The 24,085-nt window shown below is 29.6% G+C and overlaps 1 protein-coding gene across 1 annotated transcript in view; it reads left to right on the top strand.

Moving 5' to 3' along the window:
- Nucleotides 1-24,085, top strand: part of LOC109601936 (uncharacterized) — a 158,601-nt gene that overhangs the window by 116,247 nt on the left and 18,269 nt on the right. Inside the window, exons 4-5 of the mRNA XM_049965595.1 lie at nt 5,432-5,565; nt 22,269-22,524. Coding sequence (XP_049821552.1) covers nt 5,432-5,565; nt 22,269-22,524 — 390 coding nt within the window. The remainder of the gene's footprint in view (nt 1-5,431; nt 5,566-22,268; nt 22,525-24,085) is intronic.

Genomic DNA, 24,085 nt, shown 5'->3' on the forward strand with positions numbered 1-24,085 from the left:
GTTTCCCCAGTGAATATTTTATGATAATTTCTATGAAAGTGTAAGGACTGAAACGAAAAGAAAACGTGTGAATTCTCCGGATACGTTTTCTATTATACTTTTTAAATTTATATTTATATTCCTCTGTATTCTTTGTATAAAATACGGCCGAGGACTTGACAAAATTGTTTGTTCTACCACGATTACCGAGGCTAAAATAAAAAGGACCTCATAACTACGTTCTTGAATCGTGGCCTCATTAAAAGCTCATCAGATGTGGCATCGATTTGATTTTCAAGTATTGCATATAAGCACAATTTAAAGCATACCGATTTTCTTATTTGGCTGAGCTGTAGTGATTCGTTTATGGATTTGGAGGGGCCGAATCAGCAGCATTTACGAATGAGTGGCTTCACGAGCATAACATAATTTTACAGCTGATTTACGTAAATTAATTCGGATGTACCTATTTATGTTTTTCTAGGAGATGGGGGAACTTTCTGCGCTTATTGATCTGGACGTTTTATTTGATGTGTTTGCATTATCGGTTCAGTTGCTCAGGATTTTGCGAGTCGATGCTTTTATTGAATATCCAATCTTTTCCAATTTATTGACGACTAAAATAATCCGTTTAACATTGTTGTTTCACTTTGACTAAATTTAACAAAGAAGACAAAAATGATTTGTTCTGCTGCTGAAGTAAAATCTGTAAAGGCAAAGGTGAGTGAATCGCTCAAAATCAGTGAACAATTCCAAAGTAATTTTAGAAGGTGATAAAGGTAATTTTAACATATTTTATAAAAGCAAACATGTACAGTTAACCTTCTCTGTCGTGTTTATTTAAGCATGAAAGCAAATGATAATGTAACTGTACAAACACCGAGATCCCAACTAACGGCCCCACCGGCCCTCAAAGCAAACGCCAGTGTAAACAACAGGTTAAAGCTTAAAAGCTAACATTTCCAATATGGATCCTTATTCCATCGGAACGTATGAGACTTGCTCTGAATGCAAACAGTATCGAGTGTCATTAAAATCTTATCTGATGAACTGACCTAAGCATCGGCCGCTTCGGAACATGGTTGCCTCAAGGGGATAACCAAAATCATGAACTAAATTATGGAAAGATACAAATACATATACGTAAATCAAATATTAATCGTGACGTACATTTCTAAGTTTGTAACGTTTAGTTTAGCTGTGACTCAGAAATATTAACTGTGTAACTTCTGTGACAAATTTCATTTAATTAACACAAACAATCAATTAATGATTTGGTTCCAAACCATGACAACTGTGCAAATAAATGATATTCAAATAATTTCATTAGTGTTAATTACTTTTAATCCCGATTTATCTGTTTGTGTAAACGTATAATTTCCATAATATAAATCAAAAAACATGGATTAACAGTCTATATTCGTGGAAATATGTCAGGATTATCAATTTGACCGCAGATAGGCTTCGACCTGTTACGTTATGAATATCGAATATGTATCCTAATAACGTATTCTGTCCTTGTGTAGTGTCATCCGACATAGCTCCCTTGACTAATGATATCTACTCAGTGGCAAGTCGGAGATATGGATAATCTGTCTAAGGGCATCATACTGTCAAGTTACAAGCAACATCATTTGTTACTAGTTGATGGACAAGCTTTCTTTTTGTGATATTGAGTTAAGCATGTGGGAATTATTGTCCAAATTTTCATTGATGTTATGTATTTTTTTGTGGATTGCTCACATCTGTTTCCCCACTCTCTGAAGTTTAAAGAGTACTCATTCAAAAAGAGGTTAATATTAATAAATATTTTGAACGACTTGACTTGACACTAATGGAGAAATAACTATGACTGAAATGTATAGAGAAAGACACCAAATATTCAAGTAACTTACTAAAGGAGACCAAAGAAGAGTGAAATCAACAAAAGTCAGTTATTAACAACAGTAAAAATAAAAAAAGATCATAGTAACAATAATCTAAGTGGTGAAGAACTAAATGCTCCAAAGAAACTTGAAAATTAAAACAAAAGTTAATCAAAGCAATAAAAGAAGAAGAAGAAGAATAAGTCATAAACCAAATGGAAAATTCTTAACTGAAATGTAGAGAGAAAGGCAACAAAAATCCCAGTGACTTAATAAAGAAGAACCAGTTGGAAATGAGATCAAAAAACAGAGAAATCTACAAATTCAAAAATTATTTTTGATATAACATACAAAATAATTATATTTAATAGAGACCAAAAGAGGAAAAAGAGAATTTTGAACAAAAACAGCAGTAAAAATAAAAAATAAGCCATACTAACAATAATCTAAGCAGTGAAGAATGGTCTAAGGAAACTTGAAGAAGAAATCATAAAGCAAATAGAAAATCCTTGCCTGTAATGTAGAGAAAAAGACAAAGAGGAAAAAGAGAATCCTAAACAAAAACAGTTGTAAAAATAAAAAATAAGTCATAATAACAATAACTAAATGGTCAAAGGAAATTTGAAAATTAGGACAAAAGTTAATCAAAGCAATAAAGTTCTAAGAAGGAGAAGTTATAAAACAAATGGAAAATCCTTGCCTGAAATGTAGAGAGAAAGGCAACAAAAATCCTTATTAAAGAAGAACTAGTTGGAAATGATACCAATGAACTGTGAAATCTACAAAATTCAAAAATTATTTCCTATATAACCTAAAATAATTATATTTCATGAAGATTAAAAGGAGAAAATAAGAATTCTAATCAAAAACAGTATTAAAAATAAAAAGTAACTCATAATAACAAGAAAACTGAGAACAAAAGTTCATCAAAGCAACTTCAACATCCAAAAAGAATGCCACAGCAACATATTTTCCATGGATTGTCTGCATTTGTTTCCTTTGTTAAAAAATTAATAAAGATTTTGAAAAAGAACAATGATAAAAATGGAAAGTCGAGGGGTAAATAGAAAATTCATGCCTGAACTTACTAAAGAAAAACAAGTTTAAATGAGACTAATGAACAGTGAAATTTACAAAATTCAAAAGTTATTTCTGATAAAACTTAGAAAAGAATTATATTTCATGGAGATTAAAAAGGGAAAAAGAGTATTCTAAACAAAAACTGTAGAAAAAAGGTAAATTTTCTATGGATAGTACACTGTTACTGATATAATTCTTTCACGTTTAAGTAGATGACATTATTAACTATTTGATAAAAAAGGGAACAATCCAAAGTTTCAAAAATTATGACAATGAAAAGAGATTTTATACCAACAAATATTATAATTTCAAGGTAAGTATTTAATAAAAAGAAAGGAGCAAATAGAAGTATTACATAAGAAGAAAGGTAAAAACCATCCAAAATTATCTCCCAGAAGGATAAAGAATCAAAGAATCGTATCAATGATAATAAGTAAGGTAATCCAAAGTAAAAAGGAATTGAAGATGAGAATAATTATTAAAATTAATAATATCCAAAATAATGTCAAAGAAAAAAGGAATTCAACAAAAGAAGAAATAAAAATCAAAAGTCCATAAGTGAAATATTAGAAAGAAAGGACAATACCTAAAATAAATAAAGATGGAGTAGATATTAAAGTATTCTCAAAAATAACTCATCTTGCTTGAGATATCTCTTGGCCCCAGTTGTTGAACCAAAAGTAACACTAATGCAGAAAGTGAGATATCAGAAAATTCAAAGGATAGAGAAAAAACGTTACCTCAACAAATATTAAAATTTCCATATATGTCTCCATTGTTAGTATGTTCCGAAAAACTACTTCAAAGACAATCGAAACTTTTTATCCTGTATATCCTTGAATTGAAGATAAACAAACAAAAAAATGGAGTAGTATATATTTAAATATTCTCAAGAACCTCCATATTTTATTTTACTATAATCTATTCGACGTAGAAAGTGGAGTTTTAGAGAAGTTAAATAATAGAGAATAAATGAATTACCTTAACAACACATGCCTCCATTGTTAATATGTTTTGATATTGAATAACAACTTCAAAGACAATCGAAACTTTTTATACTATTTCCTTGAATTCAAGATAATAGACAAAATATGTACCAGTAGTTAAAATATTCTCAAAAACTCTCACCTATTATTCTAATATAGTCTTGTTGTTGACAGAAATGTGAGAATGATGGAGGAAGTGGAGTATTAAAGGATTCAATGATGGAGATTAAAAAAGTTACCTCAACACACATCAAAATTTCCACACATGCTCCCATTGTTAATATGTTTCGAACTAGAATAATGTCCATTCATTTAAAGTACCAAATGAAACTGTATCAAAGTTGAACGAAATTCATCAGCTAATTATCCCCAAACGTGACGAACGATGCGAAAGACGGTCCACCGGAAACATCGCCGTGAAAAACAATGTGATAGAGATTTATTTAGGTATGTGATATTCGATCCATCAAGCCGTGCCGGGGTTGATTAGTCGCCGGGCCCTGTAGGGACGAGAAGCGGCCGGATTTTAATGGGACAGTGGTCCTAAACGCTGTACCGCGATAGCTGCTAGATTGGCTCAAAGGATGGAAATCCCCCGGATTATGGGATGGAAATTGTAACATATAACACTGCCACGAATCGAGAGTGGAAGGCGTGTAAAAAGCACATAAAATAGAACATGCCGAGGAAATTAAGTCATCCAACTTCCTCCTCGCTTTCTTGCCGGATCCGGCGCCGATGAAAAGTTTCATTTCATTACCGGTGATTTTGACGGTCGTTAAAATGTTGCCTAATTACATCTGATACACTCTAATTATTGAGCGTCACGGTGAAGTGGCCGGCTCAAAAAAATTAAAAGTTATTTCAGCTGCCGCAAGCTTCGATCCGATTTTTTAATTAAATCTTTCTCTGCAGATACGCTATTGGCTATTTGTTCTTCGCCTCGAGTGTATTTGATTTGTAAATACTGTTTATTCAGTTTGGATTGAATTATTCGCTGTACTCAGGATTAATTCTACTAATTTTGATTGCTACATACTACTAAGTATAACAACAAATCTGCCCATATTTACTGTTCCATGTAATTCTCTTATTGTTAGCATTGGAAATATTGAAATGATTATTGACGTTTCATTGCTGGAAAATAATACTTCCCTCCAACAAAGCTACAACTTCACTTACTTTAACTCAGAAGCTAAACCTAAACATTATTTAGATATAATGAAATAAGTTTCTTGTAAAAATATAAAAGAAAGTCTTAAATTTTGCTGTACATAACATAATATTTGAAAGTTGTAACTGTAATTTGAGAGTTGGGAACGTAATTTACACCACACACCGTCTTGACACCACATTATAAATTTTTTAAATTCATTCCATTCGAACACGGAATCGCTGCGGAGTTTATTTACCAAAACCGCATACCATAAATCATTTTCGCGTTACCGAGAAATAAACGCGTCCCTTATCGGCGACTTCTTTTTGTTTGCCGCTCCTAATCTCATTTTCGTTTCATTACAGATATGCCGCTAGACGATCCGGTAATGGTAATTGAAAAGACTCCCCTCGAAATTGGGTACACAATAAGAGGAAACTGTACATCGCCCCCGTCATTTCCTCCCGTCAATGTTACGTGGTATTTAAATGGAAAAAGGGTAAGTACTTTAAATGGTCCGACATGCATTCGAACGTTTTCTGGTAACTACTTTTTATCTGGGTCGTGTAAACAACGAATCGATTTTTACTAACATTTAAAATATTTTAAAAATATTTTTTTTATTCCACACAGACGAGGAAAATTAATTTTTTTTTATAATACAAAGCATAAATTAGTAAATTCCTTTGTTTCTATATTAAATCTTCTATTTTACGAAAGAAAGATGTGTTCATTTTTTAATTAAATTGATTGTTTTTATATACTTATCCTTTATTTTGTCACACATGGAATGGTAATTTAAATGGGTTTATAAGGGATAAACCCATTTAAATTACCATTCCATATTCACGGTTTCTGTATTGGCGGCATATTAAACAAATTCTAAGAATAAGTTGTTTATATTAAAAATAATTTATTTTACCCACTGTTAGATCCATTTTTAACAGGTACTATTTATTTTTTTTTTTACTTAATCAGTATCATAACCTTTAAAATTCTATAAAAAATATGATTTTGATGTATAGTTACAATTACAACCAAAACTCAATTAATTTTATGTTTTCAAATATTTTATCCTAATTCATTTAAATATTTTAATTAAGCTTTTTGTTTCGCATCCACCATTTTTTAACTGTTGTTAAAAATGGCGAATGCGCAACCAATCCAATAACTAATTACTATTAAACAAATTCTAAAAATAAGTTGATTATATTAAAAGTAATTTATTTTATCCATTGTTAGATCCATTTTTAACAGGTACTATTTAATTTTTTTTAATTAATCAGTAAAGTAACCTTTAAAATTCTATAAAAAATATGATTTTGATGTTTAATAAATGTTTAAACATGGTGAATGCACAAATAAATGGTATAATTACAACTACATCCAAAAGGCAATTAATTTTATGTTTTCAAATATCTTATCCTAATTCATTTGAATATTTTAATTAAATTTTTTGTTGCGCATCCTCCATTTTTACAACTGTCGTTAAAAATGGCGAATGCGCGACCAATCCAATAATTAATTGCTATTAAACAAATTCTAAGAATAAGTTGATTTTATTACATGTAATTTATTTTATCCACTGTTAGATTCATTTTTAACAGGTACTATTTAATTTTTTTTAAATAATCAGTTAAGTAACCTTTAAAATTCTATAAAAAATATGATTTTGATATTTAATAAATGTTTAAACATCGTGAATGCGCAAACAAAGTGCATAGTTACAACTACATCCAAAAGGCAATTAAGTTTATGTTTTCAAATATCTTATCATAATTCATTTGAATATTTTAATTAAGTTTTTTGTGTCGCATCCACCATTTTTACAACTGTTGTTAAAAATGGCGGATGCGCAACCAATCTAATACTTACAGTATAATATCGTGTATCAGTCATTTGTGACCTTCTTTGTAGATGTGTTTTGAACATATTCCATATAAGATCAAAGATGTTACAGTACTGTACATACACAGGATTTTCATCCAATTTAAAAACTTCTTAACTTAAGTCTTAACTCCATTTCACTAGAGACTGAAGTTCTGTACTAGTTAATCCAACATCTGTTGTCTTCTTTGTAGAAGAATAGTATACTGGAAGTACTTTATCCACCATTTGTAGCTTTCTTTATATAAGATTTAAACATATTCCATATAAGAACAATACTGTTCATACGTAAGATTTTGATCCAGTTTACAAACTTCTTCAGAGAAGTGTTGACTCCATTTCACTAAAGATTGGAGTTCTGTATTAGTTCATCCAGTATTCATAATATTTAAAAGAGTAATAAGTTCATTCCACGTAGTTTGTATCCAGTATCTTTCAACTTCTTTAAAACAGTATTCATTTCCTTGTTATGAATTGGTAACTTACAAGTCATCATAAATTTATTACAGTATAGACTTGGTTCTTACTTAAAACAAGTATAGTTTTGGAGTTACTCCATTTCACTAGAGACTGAAGTTCTGTACTAGTTAATCCAACATTTGTTGTCTTCTTTGTAGAAGAATAGTATACTGGAAATACTTTATCCACCATTTGTAGCTTTCTTTATATAAGTTTTAAACATATTCCATATAAGAACAATACTGTTCATACGTAAGATTTTGATCCAGTTTACAAACTTCTTCAGAGAAGTGTTGACTCCATTTCACTAAAGATTGGAGTTCTGTATTAGTTCATCCAGTATTCATAATATTTAAAAGAGTAATAAGTTCATTCCACGTAGTTTGTATCCAGTATCTTTCAACTTCTTTAAAACAGTATTCATTTCCTTGTTATGAATTGGTAACTTACAAGTCATCATAAATTTATTACAGTATAGACTTGGTTCTTACTTAAAACAAGTATAGTTTTGGAGTTACTCCATTTCACTAGAGACTGAAGTTCTGTACTAGTTAATCCAACATTTGTTGTCTTCTTTGTAGAAGAATAGTATACTGGAAATACTTTATCCACCATTTGTAGCTTTCTTTATATAAGTTTTAAACATATTCCATATAAGAACAATACTGTTCATACGTAAGATTTTGATCCAGTTTACAAACTTCTTCAGAGAAGTGTTGACTCCATTTCACTAAAGATTGGAGTTCTGTATTAGTTCATCCAGTATTCATAATATTTAAAAGAGTAATAAGTTCATTCCACGTAGTTTGTATCCAGTATCTTTCAACTTCTTTAAAACAGTATTCATTTCCTTGTTATGAATTGGTAACTTACAAGTCATCATAAATTTATTACAGTATAGACTTGGTTCTTACTTAAAACAAGTATAGTTTTGGAGTTACTCCATTTCACTAGAGACTGAAGTTCTGTACTAGTTAATCCAACATCTGTTGTCTTCTTTGTAGAAGAATAGTATACTGGAAGTACTTTATCCACCATTTGTAGCTTTCTTTATATAAGTTTTAAACATATTCCATATAAGAACAATACTGTTCATACGTAAGATTTTGATCCAGTTTACAAACTTCTTCAGAGAAGTGTTGACTCCATTTCACTAAAGATTGGAGTTCTGTATTAGTTCATCCAGTATTCATAATATTTAAAAGAGTAATAAGTTCATTCCACGTAGTTTGTATCCAGTATCTTTCAACTTCTTTAAAACAGTATTCATTTCCTTGTTATGAATTGGTAACTTACAAGTCATCATAAATTTATTACAGTATAGACTTGGTTCTTACTTAAAACAAGTATAGTTTTGGAGTTACTCCATTTCACTAGAGACTGAAGTTCTGTACTAGTTAATCCAACATCTGTTGTCTTCTTTGTAGAAGAATAGTATACTGGAAGTACTTTATCCACCATTTGTAGCTTTCTTTATATAAGTTTTAAACATATTCCATATAAGAACAATACTGTTCATACGTAAGATTTTGATCCAGTTTACAAACTTCTTCAGAGAAGTGTTGACTCCATTTCACTAAAGATTGGAGTTCTGTATTAGTTCATCCAGTATTCATAATATTTAAAAGAGTAATAAGTTCATTCCACGTAGTTTGTATCCAGTATCTTTCAACTTCTTTAAAACAGTATTCATTTCCTTGTTATGAATTGGTAACTTACAAGTCATCATAAATTTATTACAGTATAGACTTGGTTCTTACTTAAAACAAGTATAGTTTTGGAGTTACTCCATTTCACTAGAGACTGAAGTTCTGTACTAGTTAATCCAACATCTGTTGTCTTCTTTGTAGAAGAATAGTATACTGGAAGTACTTTATCCACCATTTGTAGCTTTCTTTATATAAGTTTTAAACATATTCCATATAAGAACAATACTGTTCATACGTAAGATTTTGATCCAGTTTACAAACTTCTTCAGAGAAGTGTTGACTCCATTTCACTAAAGATTGGAGTTCTGTATTAGTTCATCCAGTATTCATAATATTTAAAAGAGTAATAAGTTCATTCCGCGTAGTTTGTATCCAGTATCTTTCAACTTCTTTAAAACAGTATTCATTTCCTTGTTATGAATTGGTAACTTACAAGTCATCATAAATTTATTACAGTATAGACTTGGTTCTTACTTAAAACAAGTATAGTTTTGGAGTTACTCCATTTCACTAGAGACTGAAGTTCTGTACTAGTTAATCCAACATCTGTTGTCTTCTTTGTAGAAGAATAGTATACTGGAAGTACTTTATCCACCATTTGTAGCTTTCTTTATATAAGTTTTAAACATATTCCATATAAGAACAATACAGTTCATACGTAAGATTTTGATCCAGTTTACAAACTTCTTCAGAGAAGTGTTGACTCCATTTCACTAAAGATTGGAGTTCTGTATTAGTTCATCCAGTATTCATAATATTTAAAAGAGTAATAAGTTCATTCCACGTAGTTTGTATCCAGTATCTTTCAACTTCTTTAAAACAGTATTCATTTCCTTGTTATGAATTGGTAACTTACAAGTCATCATAAATTTATTACAGTATAGACTTGGTTCTTACTTAAAACAAGTATAGTTTTGGAGTTACTCCATTTCACTAGAGACTGAAGTTCTGTACTAGTTAATCCAACATTTGTTGTCTTCTTTGTAGAAGAATAGTATACTGGAAATACTTTATCCACCATTTGTAGCTTTCTTTATATAAGTTTTAAACATATTCCATATAAGAACAATACTGTTCATACGTAAGATTTTGATCCAGTTTACAAACTTCTTCAGAGAAGTGTTGACTCCATTTCACTAAAGATTGGAGTTCTGTATTAGTTCATCCAGTATTCATAATATTTAAAAGAGTAATAAGTTCATTCCACGTAGTTTGTATCCAGTATCTTTCAACTTCTTTAAAACAGTATTCATTTCCTTGTTATGAATTGGTAACTTACAAGTCATCATAAATTTATTACAGTATAGACTTGGTTCTTACTTAAAACAAGTATAGTTTTGGAGTTACTCCATTTCACTAGAGACTGAAGTTCTGTACTAGTTAATCCAACATCTGTTGTCTTCTTTGTAGAAGAATAGTATACTGGAAGTACTTTATCCACCATTTGTAGCTTTCTTTATATAAGTTTTAAACATATTCCATATAAGAACAATACAGTTCATACGTAAGATTTTGATCCAGTTTACAAACTTCTTCAGAGAAGTGTTGACTCCATTTCACTAAAGATTGGAGTTCTGTATTAGTTCATCCAGTATTCATAATATTTAAAAGAGTAATAAGTTCATTCCACGTAGTTTGTATCCAGTATCTTTCAACTTCTTTAAAACAGTATTCATTTCCTTGTTATGAATTGGTAACTTACAACTCATCATAAATTTATTACAGTATAGACTTGGTTCTTACTTAAAACAAGTATAGTTTTGGAGTTACTCCATTTCACTAGAGACTGAAGTTCGGTACTAGTTAATCCAACATCTGTTGTCTTCTTTGTAGAAGAATAGTATACTGGAAGTACTTTATCCACTATTTGTAGCTTTCTTTATATAAGTTTTAAACATATTCCATATAAGAACAATACTGTTCATACGTAAGATTTTGATCCAGTTTACAAACTTCTTCAGAGAAGTGTTGACTCCATTTCACTAAAGATTGGAGTTCTGTATTAGTTCATCCAGTATTCATAATATTTAAAAGGGTGATAAGTTCATTCCACATAGTTTGTATCCAGTATCTTTCAACTTCTTTAAAACAGTATTCATTTCCTTGTTATGAATTGGTAACTTACAACTCATCATAAATTTATTACAGTATAGACTTGGTTCTTACTTAAAACAAGTATAGTTATGGAATTACTCAACAATTAAATTGAATTATCGGATATGGATGTAGATAAAACAACGTTTCAGTAAACACAATAACTGTATCCGTTACAAATACAATTATGATATAGTATCAGCAAGTTGTTTATAAAGCTTGGCGTACGTGAGTTTTGTGCGTGTGTGCCAGTGTATCTATCAAACAATGACGATGCGACCGACATTGCATGACCATTAATTTAATTCGTTAATTAATTACGGCCTACTTGAATTTGACTACGCAAGCAAGTTTGCAACATTAAAATGACAAATGCAATTACTGTCATAAATCCGACTTTAATAACAAACAGTATACTGGGAAAATAATGATATACTGGGACGAGACCACTTCACTAAAATAATTATTAATGAAATGTTCTCGTCGGTGTTATTTTTGTAAGCTGGGCACTTGAAGTGATAAATAGGTAGGTGCCGTTGTCACTTGTAGTGATGCTGTGCGGGGGATGGTTTACGGCCCCTGCCGTCGACTGTTGACAATACTTGATAACAAAACATGCTCCCAACGGATGTAATTTTGCGGGACATGTGGAACTTTAATGCATAACAAGCAGCTAACTGTAGATACACTTTTCGACGGTTTGTTCGTCAAACCGTTTACCAATCTAACATTCACTCTAACTCGGATAAATAAATGAAAAAAACCTGAGTTTAATCAAGTTTTTTCTTATATTGTTTACCTTTAATCTAATTATTGATTAATGTAGTTTTATAAAATAAACCAGTACATTTTTACGGTCTGTTTTATAAATAAAAAAAGGTATCGATCAGGACCCAAATCTCGGAAATGCGATCTTACCTCTGGATTTTCTTTTGCTCATGAATATATGTAGAACTGGGACCCACCTCCATTGTTGACTCACTAAACTTTCCCAGTTCAAGATATGGGAATATTTAGGATGTGTTTCATGTTGCTTTTGTAATTTAATGTAGTAAATACTAAATATGTAAATAATTGCTGAAGTCAATATTGGATCAAAGTCGCCATATTGGTTCAGACTCAAATATTTTTGTTTTTGGTCCTGAAATGAATTACGTTACTCTTTGTGCTTTGTTAAATAAAGAGCATTTTTCTTGGTTGTTTTGTGACTGTCTGTAAATTTTTAGTGCTCAGAACCCGCATAGTGGTATTAGAGGTGCAACGGACAAGATAATAATCTCCTGTTCCCTTTATGTAGGAATTCCATCTAATGTTTACAAAAGGTCTAGAATTAGATTTATAAATATTTTTAATACAAGCTTATTTTATATACATACATTTTATAATATGTGTAATGAATTTCAAAAAGATGTTTTCAGAAATATATAATTTAACACAACCTAATTCAACCTGACTTAACTTAATCTAGACTGACCTTTGACCAAAGTAAACTGAAGACTCATATTAATAACTACAATAAAATACAATTTTAAATAAAAATTTCATTAGAAATTTATCAAATTTATACTAACCTAATGCAACCTAACCTAATCCAACTTAACCTAACTTAATCTAGACTTACCATTAATCAAAGTAAACTGGTAACTAATATAGTTCTGAAAATTGTTATTAGTGATTTTAAACTCTGTTAAGGGAAATCTACGATTTTACTTCAAAATGTTGATTAGGAGTATATTAATAAAAATTAGTTTAGAAACACTAACGCAACCTAACCTTACTCAACTTAACCTAACTTAATCTAAGCTTACAATGGTAAGTAATATATTACTGATATAATATATTGTAAGATTGTTATTGGTGATTTTAAACACTGTAAAGAGACATTTACGAAATTTACTTTAAAATATTGATTTAAATAAATAAATTTACAAAACACTACAGATAATTATTGAGAATTCTAAAAATATTACATATATTAATGTATTTTAAGAAGATTATTTTGTTCAGAAAAATATAATTCAAAACACAACTTAACCTAACTCAACTTGACTTAACTTAACCCAGACTCACCTTTGATCAAAGTAAACTGGAGACTGATATTAATTGTAATTAACTACAATAAAATATAATTTTAAAGAAAAATTTCAATAGAAATTTACTAAATTTCTCTTAACATTAGACAACCTAATCTAACCCAACTTAACCTAACTTAATATAGACTTAACATTGATCTAAGTAAACTGTTAACTGGTACTATTTAAATTTATTCTAACTTAACTCAACCTAACCTAACCGAACTTAATCTAACATAATTTTGTCTTAGGATTAAACTGATATCTGATACATTACAAAAAATTATTTCTGATGATTTTAAACTAAAATTCATACTTCAAATGTTGATTGTGAGTGCATTAACAAAAATTAATTTACAAAACACTAGAGAGACTTTTTAGGAATTCTAAAAATATTTGAGTGTAATATGTAAAAAATATTAATTTTTTCAGAAAAATATAATTCAAAACTTAACTTAGCTCAACTTGATTTAACTTAACCTAGACTAACCTTTGATCAAAGTAAATTGAACATTCATATTAATTATAATTAATTACAATAAAGTATAACTTATCCTAACTTAATCTAGACTTAAGATTAATCTAAGTGAACTGCTGTAATCTGGACTTAACTTAACCTAGACTGACTTGTGAACAATGCAAACTGGAGACTGATATTAATTATAATTTTCATTGGAAATTTATTAAATTTACTTTTACCTAACAGAAAGACTTAGGATTTCATAAAACTTAATTTTTTTAGAAAAATATCACTCACAACTTAACCTAACTCTACTCACCTTAACCTAAATTAACTCAATCTAATTTAATTTATAAGGACTTTTACGAAACTTTAAAATAAACGAATGTTAATAAGCTCGATTATGTATAATTAAAAATGGAAATCACAAGACCTAGTCTAACATACTCTAACCTATCCCAAACTAGTCCATTTTAATCTAAACAGTAACTAATGTATGAAGTTTGTTTAATTCAAAATTACATAAAATCGTCGGGGATTCACCGACGTCATCAGCTACAAAGGCCGAGAGAAGATCCCCTAATACGCTGTAAAAAAAAGGTGGCAACCCCAATATTGTGTTAAAATTTCCAAAGTTTCCACTCGTATTTACAAAATCCATTTGTAAATCACCTCAGGAAATGGAAATACAACTCCCGGGAGACTCATCCATATTCAATTATATCAAATTATCCTACAAAATAAAATAAATACACATAATAAGAAAAACGAGGAAAGTATTCGCCGTTGATAATAATGAAGTCACGTAGTTGTGCGGGCGTCGCGTCCGACACAATAAGGAATTGTAGGAAGGAACCACACGATCAAAATTAAAGTCACGCTCTTATATGCACAAGAACTTGCAAATTGAAAATTATTCGCAATTTCTTTTTTGCAGTCGGGGATCTGACTGATTTTTCATTGATTTCGGCGAGTGATTTTAAAATAAACTCGGCAGGAAATTCGGTTAGCCGACGATGAAAAGTTTCCCGTCGTTATGTAAAATAAATTAGCGGTAGGTCTTAATGATTTATGATTGATGAATACGAAGTCTTATATCCAATTTAATGTGGGGGCCTTCAGTTTAATACTTTAGAATTTTGGCTACAATATAATTAACGTTAATAAGGTACATTAATCTTGTCTCGTCTTTTACAGGTTGTTTTTGTGTTCATGCAGTAATATATTAACGCTTGTCAGCGAAATTACAATATCATATCTGACGACTGATAAAAATGGTTTTTATAACACCCCGAGGATCAACTTTCTTTTACTATCTTTATTTGGTTTAATCCAGTTTGTCACCATTTGAAAAGAATTATCCATTAAATTAATTTTCATTACGTTCATACATTGACCATTGTTTAGATTAATAAATTTGAACTAGGTTGGGTTAGGTTGGGTCTTGTAATTATACATATTTCAACTTATTGACATAAGTATTATTGGTTTAGGTTTCATAAAGTTGCTTAATAATTAGGTTACATTGGGTTAGGTTATGATGAGGTTAAATTCAAGTTTACATTATATAGAATCTAGGTTAAGTTAGGTTAGGTTAAGTGGCAATATGTTGGGGCACATTTTGTAAATTTACATTGAAATTTTTCTTCAAAATCATTCTTCGTAGTAAATTCTAAACTTATATCAGAGACTTAAATTTACTTCCAAATATTGAACACATTTTACGACTTCATACTCGTCAGTTGAGAATAAAATTTAATGTTTTTCAAGATAAATCTATTTTTGAAGCTTTCAAATAATTAATATTCATCAATTAAGGGTGAATTAGATACATTTCAAAATGTTTTTTAATTTAATATCTCTTACATATTACTCTGTAATACTAATGTAGTGTTTTGTAAATAAATTTTTGTTAATACACTTACTAACAACATTTTGAAGTAAATTTCGTAGATTCATCAATAACAATTCTCAGTAATGTCAGATTACCTTGATTAATACTAGTAGATTAAGTTAGGTTCTGTTGGGTTAGATTAGGTTGAGTTAAGTCAGAGTAAATTTAAATAGATCGTACCAGTTAACAATTTATTTTTTATTACTAGTAGATTAAGTTAGGTTCTGTTGGGTTAGATTAGGTTGAGTTAAGTCAGAGTAAATTTAAATAGATCGTACCAGTTAACAGTTTATTTTGATTAATGTTAATTCTAGATTAAGATAGGTTAAGTTGGGTTAGGATAGGTTGTGTTAGGTTAGGGTAAACTTAATAAATTCCTATGAATTTCTTCTTTAAAATTATATTTTGTGTTTTGCAAATTAATTTTTGTTAATACACTCACAATCAACATTTTAGATTAAATTTCATAGATTTATCAATAACAATTTTCAGTAATATATTAGATTACTTTGATTAATGCTAAGTTAGGTTATGTTGAGTTAGGTTAGGTTGAGTTAAGTTAGAGTAATTTTAAATAGTTAGTTCCAGTTAACAGTTTTTTTGATTAATATTAAGTCTAGATTAATTTAGGTTAAGTTAGGTTAGGTTAGGGTAAACTTGAATTTTTTTCTTTAAAATCATATTTTAATGTTGTCAGAATTTCCAATAATTCTTTTTAGTTTTTGTAAATTATTTTTTGTTAATACAATAAACAAATTTCATATATTTCTCTATGAAGCTTTTAAAATTTCCAATAACAATTTTTAATAATTAAAATAATTGCTGTCAGTTATTAAAGTTAAGTCTAGGTTAAGTTGGGTTAGGTTAGGATCGGATAAGTCAGGTTTTATAATTAATAAATTAGTTATATTAAGTTGAGTTTTCAATGATATTTTTCTAAAAAATACAATATAATACAGTAAAAATACAATCAACATAATAAAAATAATTGCTTCCAATTAAGAATTAGGTTTGGTTGGATTAGGTTTAGATAGGGTAAGTTTGATTAAACTTTCTACTCCTTTGTAGTGAATTATGATTACTGTCAGTCTTCAGATTATAATGAGCAATAATCTGTTTGGGTTAAGTCATGTTAAGTTGAGTTATGTTGTATGACATTTTTCTGAAGAAATTAAGCTTTTTAAAATACATTTTACGCTGTAAAATGTTTTTAGAATTACTAATAACTCTTCTCAGTTTTTTGTAAATTATTTTTTGTTACCCCAATCAAGTCTAACTTAAAATAAGTTATATAAAGTGGAGTTTTAATGACATTTTTCTAGAAAAAAAAATAGTTAAATTAGTTAAATTCGTATCAGATTGCAGGAAAAAATGACTTATATCAGAGAATTCAATTCCTTCTAAACATTGGGCATATTTTTCAAGATAAAGACCTTTTTCAAGCTGCTAATTGATTGATATTGGACAACCAAATCATTAATTATGATTACTGTCAGTCTCCAGTTTATATTGATCAATAATCTGTTTGGTTTAAGTCAAGTTATGTTAAGTCGAGTTATATTGTATTACTAATAACTCTTTCTAGTTTTTGTAAATTATTTTTTGTTACCTTGATCAAGTCTAAGTTAAGGTACGTTATATAAAGTGGAGTCTTAATGACATTTTTCTAGAAATTAGTTAAATTATTTAAATTCGTATCAGATTGCAAATAAAAATTAGAATGATATACATTGATTAAGAGCAAAATCAAATTTATTTCATAATAATGACGTTTTTGAAGCTAAAACTTATATCAGAAATTTCAATTCCTTCTAAACATTGGCCATATTTTTCAAGATAAAGACCTTTTTGAAGCTGCTAATTGATTGATATTGGATAATCAAATCAAAATTAATCTTGAGGGACCTAAATTAATTCCAAAAATTGGACAAACCAATTAAATACTTGTTAATTGGAGATGGTATGGTGATTTTTTGAAGCTATCAGTTCGTCAATTAATAATGAACTAAAAGTTCATCCCAAGATGAAGACATTTTGACAGCTAAAATGTAACAAAACTAAATTAATTTTGGATCACAGACTCGTATCTCAGATTTCAATTCCATCTCTAAAAATTCGGTCTCCCGGAATATTTCAACCCGACATAAATAACAGTTGCATCGCATCCGCAAAACATAATCCAACCGGGGCCATCCCATAAAGGAATGTCGTTCCGGTTTTACGTCCGCAAACAAAACACGTCTGGTCGCAATTCTTGCCCTCGAACATGGCGTCAAATACCTCCGTATAACCGGGGTGGTATTTCGCAATACATCAGATCTCATGCAGTCCCGTAACCCTTTTAAGGGCGTAATGTAGTAGGGAATTGTAACAATGCATTTGCCCGCTTTGTAGTTCTGGAATCTAATTCGGATCGGTGACTGAGGACTATTGTGACAGATGTAAAAGGCATTCAGGTCAATTTATGGTGTACTTTACGTTTGTGCCGACGCTGTGTGGCATCAATACCGTCCTCGAACCATCTGCACTGTTTAATGAGAGGCGGTTACCGAGTTTCATTTAGAGACCACCGCAAATATCAACGTCAGATCTGCCCAAAAAAAATGGTAAACGAGAAACACAGTGCCGATGCATCAGTTAAAACAGTTAAACGTATCATGACGGAATCGAATCGAAGTCGGACAAAAGCGCATTCGACAAAAAACGTGAAAAAAAAATTGATGAACACGTTTGCAACGATAAATTGATTATTATAGATGCTAAAATAATTGATTCGGTGATGAAATTGAACAAGCGAAATATTTAACAGTTGGAATTCTGTCATGTTAGTTTGCACTGACATCGCATGCAAATTAATCTTCTGTAATTATTCCAGACTGGTCGCACCTATTATTTAAATAGTTGCATTTTGATTTAAAAAATCAATTTTGAATGCACACAATGTAAATATTTAATGCATTCTATTGTGTGGCAGTGGAAATTATTGTTTTAATTTTATTTATTATGGAATATACCCACAAAAGCATTTAAACAACAAAGAAGCTCAGTATGAAGTCTTAATATCTTTACGGTTCTAATTTAACTGTAAAGCGTTCCAAAACTAATTTCAAATATTTACGTATCCAGAGAAGACAAACAAATTTCCTACTTCTGTCGTGTAAGTGTTTAAATGAAATTATTTATTATGATGTGTTTGAAATTGGTCCATTAATATCTTTCGTTAACTGTGCACCATTTTGATGTTACCAACCTAAAAACTTTATAGAGAAACATACAAAGTTTACTTCAAAACGTTCATTTAACTATAAAGAAGACAAATTTGGTAATTTACTGAATTTAACCTGACCGACCTGATCTCAACCTAACCCAACTTAACCAAGACTTAACGCTAACCAAAGTAAACTAATAACTTACTTATGTACTAATATTTTTGAAAAAGCAACATTTTAAAAAATATATTCAAAAGTCGACTTATTCTAACTTAACTTAACCAAGACTGGCAGTTAATCAATTTAAACTGAAGACTACAAAGAAGGATAATTCTGAAGAACAATTTAAGTGGAAATTTAAAAACTTTGATTTGATCAACCTAATACTAACATAACCCAACCTAACCTAGCCGTAACATTAATGAAAGTGAACGTTGTATTAACAAAAAGTAATTTACAAAAAAACTAAAAAGGGTTAGCAGGAATTCTAAAAATATTATTGTGTAAATATGTATTTCAAAAAGCTACATTTTTTTGTAAAATATCCTTCGAACTTCAACTTAATCTAACTAAGCTCAACCTAGACTTGCAATTGATGTAAACTGGAGACTAATTTTAATTATATTTAACTAAAAAGAAGTATAATTTTGAAGAAAATTTCAGTAGAAATTTACTGAATTTAACCAGACCGATCTAGTCATAACCTAACCCAACCTAACCTAGACGTAACATTATTCAAACTAAACTAATAACTTGTAATTGTATTAACATTAACATTAATTTACAAGAACTTAAAGAGAGTTATTAGAAAATCTAGAAATATTACAGAGTAATATATAAAATGTAATAAATAAAAAAATATATTTCAAAAAGCTACATTTTTTTTGTAAAATTTCCTTCGAACTTCAACTTAATGTAACTAAACTCAACCTAGACTTGCAATTGATGTAAATTGGAGACTAATTTTAATTATATTTAACTACAAAGAAGTATAACTTTGAAGAAAATTTCAGTAGAAATTTACTGAATTTAACCTGACCGATCTAGTCACAACCTAACCCAACCTAACCTAGACGTAACATTATTCAAACTAAACTAATATCTTGTAATTGTATTAACAAACATTAATTTACAATAACTTAGAGAGAGTTCTAGAAAATCTAGTAATATTACAGTGTAATATATAAAAACTAATTAATAAAACTATTTTTTTTAGAAAAAACTCGACTTAATCTAACTTACCTTAACCAAGACTGACAATTTATCAATGTAAATAGGAGACTTATATTAATTAAAATTAACCACAAATAAGTATAATTTTGAAGAAAAATGGAAAAAAGTGGAAATTTATAGGTTTGACTGACTGACCAACCTGATACTAACATAACCCGACCTAACCTAGACTTAACATTAATGAAAGGAAACAAACAACTTGTGTTGTATTAACAAAAAGTAATTTACAAGAAAATTAAAAGAGTTATTTTTAATATATATTATTATATTATTTTAATTTTAAAAATATTAATGTAAAATATGTAAAATATATTTCAGAAAGCAACATTTTTTTAGAAATAATAAATATTTTTATTCAAAACGTTAATTATGATTGTGTTAACAAAAACTAATTAAAAAAAAAACTAGAGAGAGACATTAGGACTTCTAATCATATTAAAATATAATTTTAAAGAAAAAACCCAATAGAAATTTACTAAGTTTACCCTAACCTAAGACAACCCAACCTAACCCAACTTAATCTAGACTTAACATTAATCAAAGTAACTTATTAACGAAAAGTAATTTACAAAAAAATTAAAAGAGTTATTTTTATTATATATTATTATATTATTTTAATTGTAAAAATATTACTGTAAAATATATTTCAGAAAGCAATATTTTTTTAGAAATAATAAATATTTTTATTCATTCATTTATTTATTAATTGTGATTGTATTAAAAAAAACTAATTTACAAAAACTATAGGGAGACATTAAAAGTTCTAACCATAATAAAATATAATTTTAAAGAAAAAATTCAATAGAAATTTACTAAGTTTACCCTAACCTAAGACAACCTAACCTAATCTAACTTAATCCAGACTTAACATTAATTAAAGTAAATTATTAACCAGTACTATCTATTTAAATTTACTTTACAAAATGTTGATTGTGAATATATTAACAAAAATTATTTTACAAAACTCTAGAATGTATTTAAAAAAAAAATTTTTTCATAAAAATATCATTCAGCTTAACTTAAATCAAAATAACTTAACCCAGACCAATTAGTGATTAATATAAACTGCAGACTGACACTATTCATAATTAACAACAAAGTATAAAATTTTGAAGAAAATTTGGATGTTTATAAAGTTTAATCTAACCTACCCCGTCCAAACCTAACTCAACCAAACCTAACTTAACCTTAATCAAAGCAAATTTGTAATTGGCAGTAATTAATTGTTTTTGTTATGTTGATTGTATTTATATTAAAAAAACTGATTTATTAGACGAGAAGCTTTACTTCTTAACAACTAACCTAACTCAAACTAACTTAACCTAGACTGACCATCGATCAATGTAAAATGAAGACTGAGATTTATGATAATTAACCTAAAAAAAAACATCTTTATCTTGAAATATATTTGATTCGTTTTTAACTGATCAATGTACATCAATTGATTGAATATCAAGTGGTAAAATGTGTCTAGCTTTTGGAAGTGATTGAAATCTTTGAAATAAGTTTAAGTTCCAATTTTTTATTTTGCTTCAGAAACATCATTAAAGTAATTCATCACGTCGTCCTTAATCAGCAAGCACCAAATATTTTTAAAATACAACTCAAAACCATCTTGAAATACACTTGATTCCGTCCTTAATCGACGAATATCAAGTGGTAATATATATCTTCCTTCGCCTTTCTCCGGGGAGTGGAAACTCCGCCAGACTTTTCCGCAAATTCCTATTTTCAGCCTTTTGAGCATTTCCTGATAAAACTCTAATGGGACGTAATAAAGATTAAAAACCTGACTGCCATAAAAAAAGGGGATTTTTTTTTTGCATGCGGCCAAGAGCTGAAAACTTTTTGAACTAATGATTGCCTAATTCTTTTAGGAAGCACCGTCGGGCTTTTAACGTTGTATTTTTTTCTTTGGCTAACAAGGGGGTACTTTTAATCTGGTAATCTGGTATTATTAACTAAACAGTTTATATTGCATTTCCGGGGCCTGATGCTTGTGTGTGATGTGTTTAATGTTTAAACTTGATGTCTCTCGTGAGAAAGCCAGTTTATTATATTCCGGAACGTGTTTACGTTTTACGACCAACACATATTGGTGGTGATAAATTTTAGAGCGTAATTACGGAAGTAATTGTTTTAAATTGCCGGAAAAATATTAATAATATTGTTGTTTTATTTTCAGATAAACGAAAGCTACTTGAAACATATCGCTGAGCCCAACGCACTGACTGCTACGTCTGGCAGAAGGACACCAGTGGTCACGATTGCCGGCCTGGAACTGGAAATAGACGGTAACACCTTCCAAGGGGGAAAGGCACGGCTTAAGTGCATCGCAAACGTTTTCAAGCTCTATCAGCGTGAACAAGAGTTGGTGTTGGAGGAAGAACGGCCCAGACCTAGGCCATCGTCTGTCATGGGAAACAGGGACACAGCTTCCGGTAAGTGTCCAAATTAAATCATTATTTATGACTCAAATTATATGGTGGAAGCGTAGGATATCAATAAATATCAGGACTTCCCCGGGGGCTTCTTTAAAATTCCGTTTCACTAAAAATCAAAAAAAGGGCAGCCATCGGCTAAACAGTTATATTCCTCTCAGGTAACATACTAAACTAGTGGCGATCCCCCAGTGGAAACCGGACTCTGACCGAAACGGATTCTCAGGACATTTGAAACTTTCTCAGTTGGAAGGGACTTCCTATATGACCGACATAGTAAACACTTATGGAAAATGTCGCATCCAGGACATCAAAGCGAAATTCAAACTTTGAATATAAACACTTTAATACCCGGAGTGTGAATTTTTTGATGTGGCGGAGACATTTTATGGCCGCGGCGGCGTGAAATGCGCAATAAAACATGCAATTTTCCTTTCCATTTATACGGGAATAATGTCCATACAATTTAAATGATAATTACACACGTATCGTTCTTAGAAAGTTATAATAGTTGCAACATAAATTGCGCCAGATAAAAACCCCGACAGCATCCTTTAAACGTGCATAAACATTTATTAAGGGTTGCAGTAACGAGTCATTTAGAAGTAATTTTTCATAGCGTACAATAAATTATACGACGTATAAAATAAAACTACCTATCCTCATTGTGCAGTTTTAAAAGCTTTTCGACTACAAAGTGTGTGTATAAATTGATATTTCGAGAACAATAAAGTCCGCTAGCGAAGACTTTCAAAATAAATAAAATTTTATATTGCATTACCCACCAAATGCAATGTATTGTTCTTTCTAAGGAAAATCATCTTTTGAGAAATTCTGGCAGTATGCATATGTAAATTGCCTTTATGATTTGAGTCAACAATGTATATGTCTAACAAATTTGTGTTTAAAATAAAGTCAACATGTTTATTTTTTAGTTAAAATCACAGCAGGATATTTTATGGGATTTTAAATATCTCTTTGAAATCATTTAATATTTTTATCAATTAATCATAGTCCGTCATATGTTTATTTTCTTTTATTCTGGAATTATTTGGGCATGGAAATTCTTATAATTTTATTCCATAGACATGAAAAATTACACAGGTCAACAAAATTATTTCCATTAAATTCCTAATTCCATTAAATTTCGTCTACCAGCTCTAGTTCTTGAAAGAAAGTAGAAAACTTCCTTCTAAGGGTTTATACAGCAACAATTGTACTTCACTTTGGGAGACCAGGATAAATATTGGTGGAAAACACTTAATTATCAGTATGACTGCTATTTTTTTCCACTAAATATCAAAGGTATTAATAGATATATCCTAATCTAGATTTAGATTAGACGTTATTCTGAAGAAATACCCAGTTCATCCGTCAGGAATCTTCCTGTTCTAGTCTAAAATGATACAGACACATCAAATTACAATGAAGGAAGAGGCTTTAAAGCAGATTTAACAAATTTTCCATAGTCTAGAGAGAAGTGAACTACTTTTTTCCTGCAAATTTTCTTCGATAAAGCTACTAAAGTCTCAAGTACTCCGTCCTCTAACAACTGAAATGA

This window comes from Aethina tumida, chromosome 3, assembly GCF_024364675.1.
Source record: "Aethina tumida isolate Nest 87 chromosome 3, icAetTumi1.1, whole genome shotgun sequence".
NCBI classification, from domain to species: Eukaryota; Metazoa; Arthropoda; class Insecta; order Coleoptera; family Nitidulidae; genus Aethina; species Aethina tumida.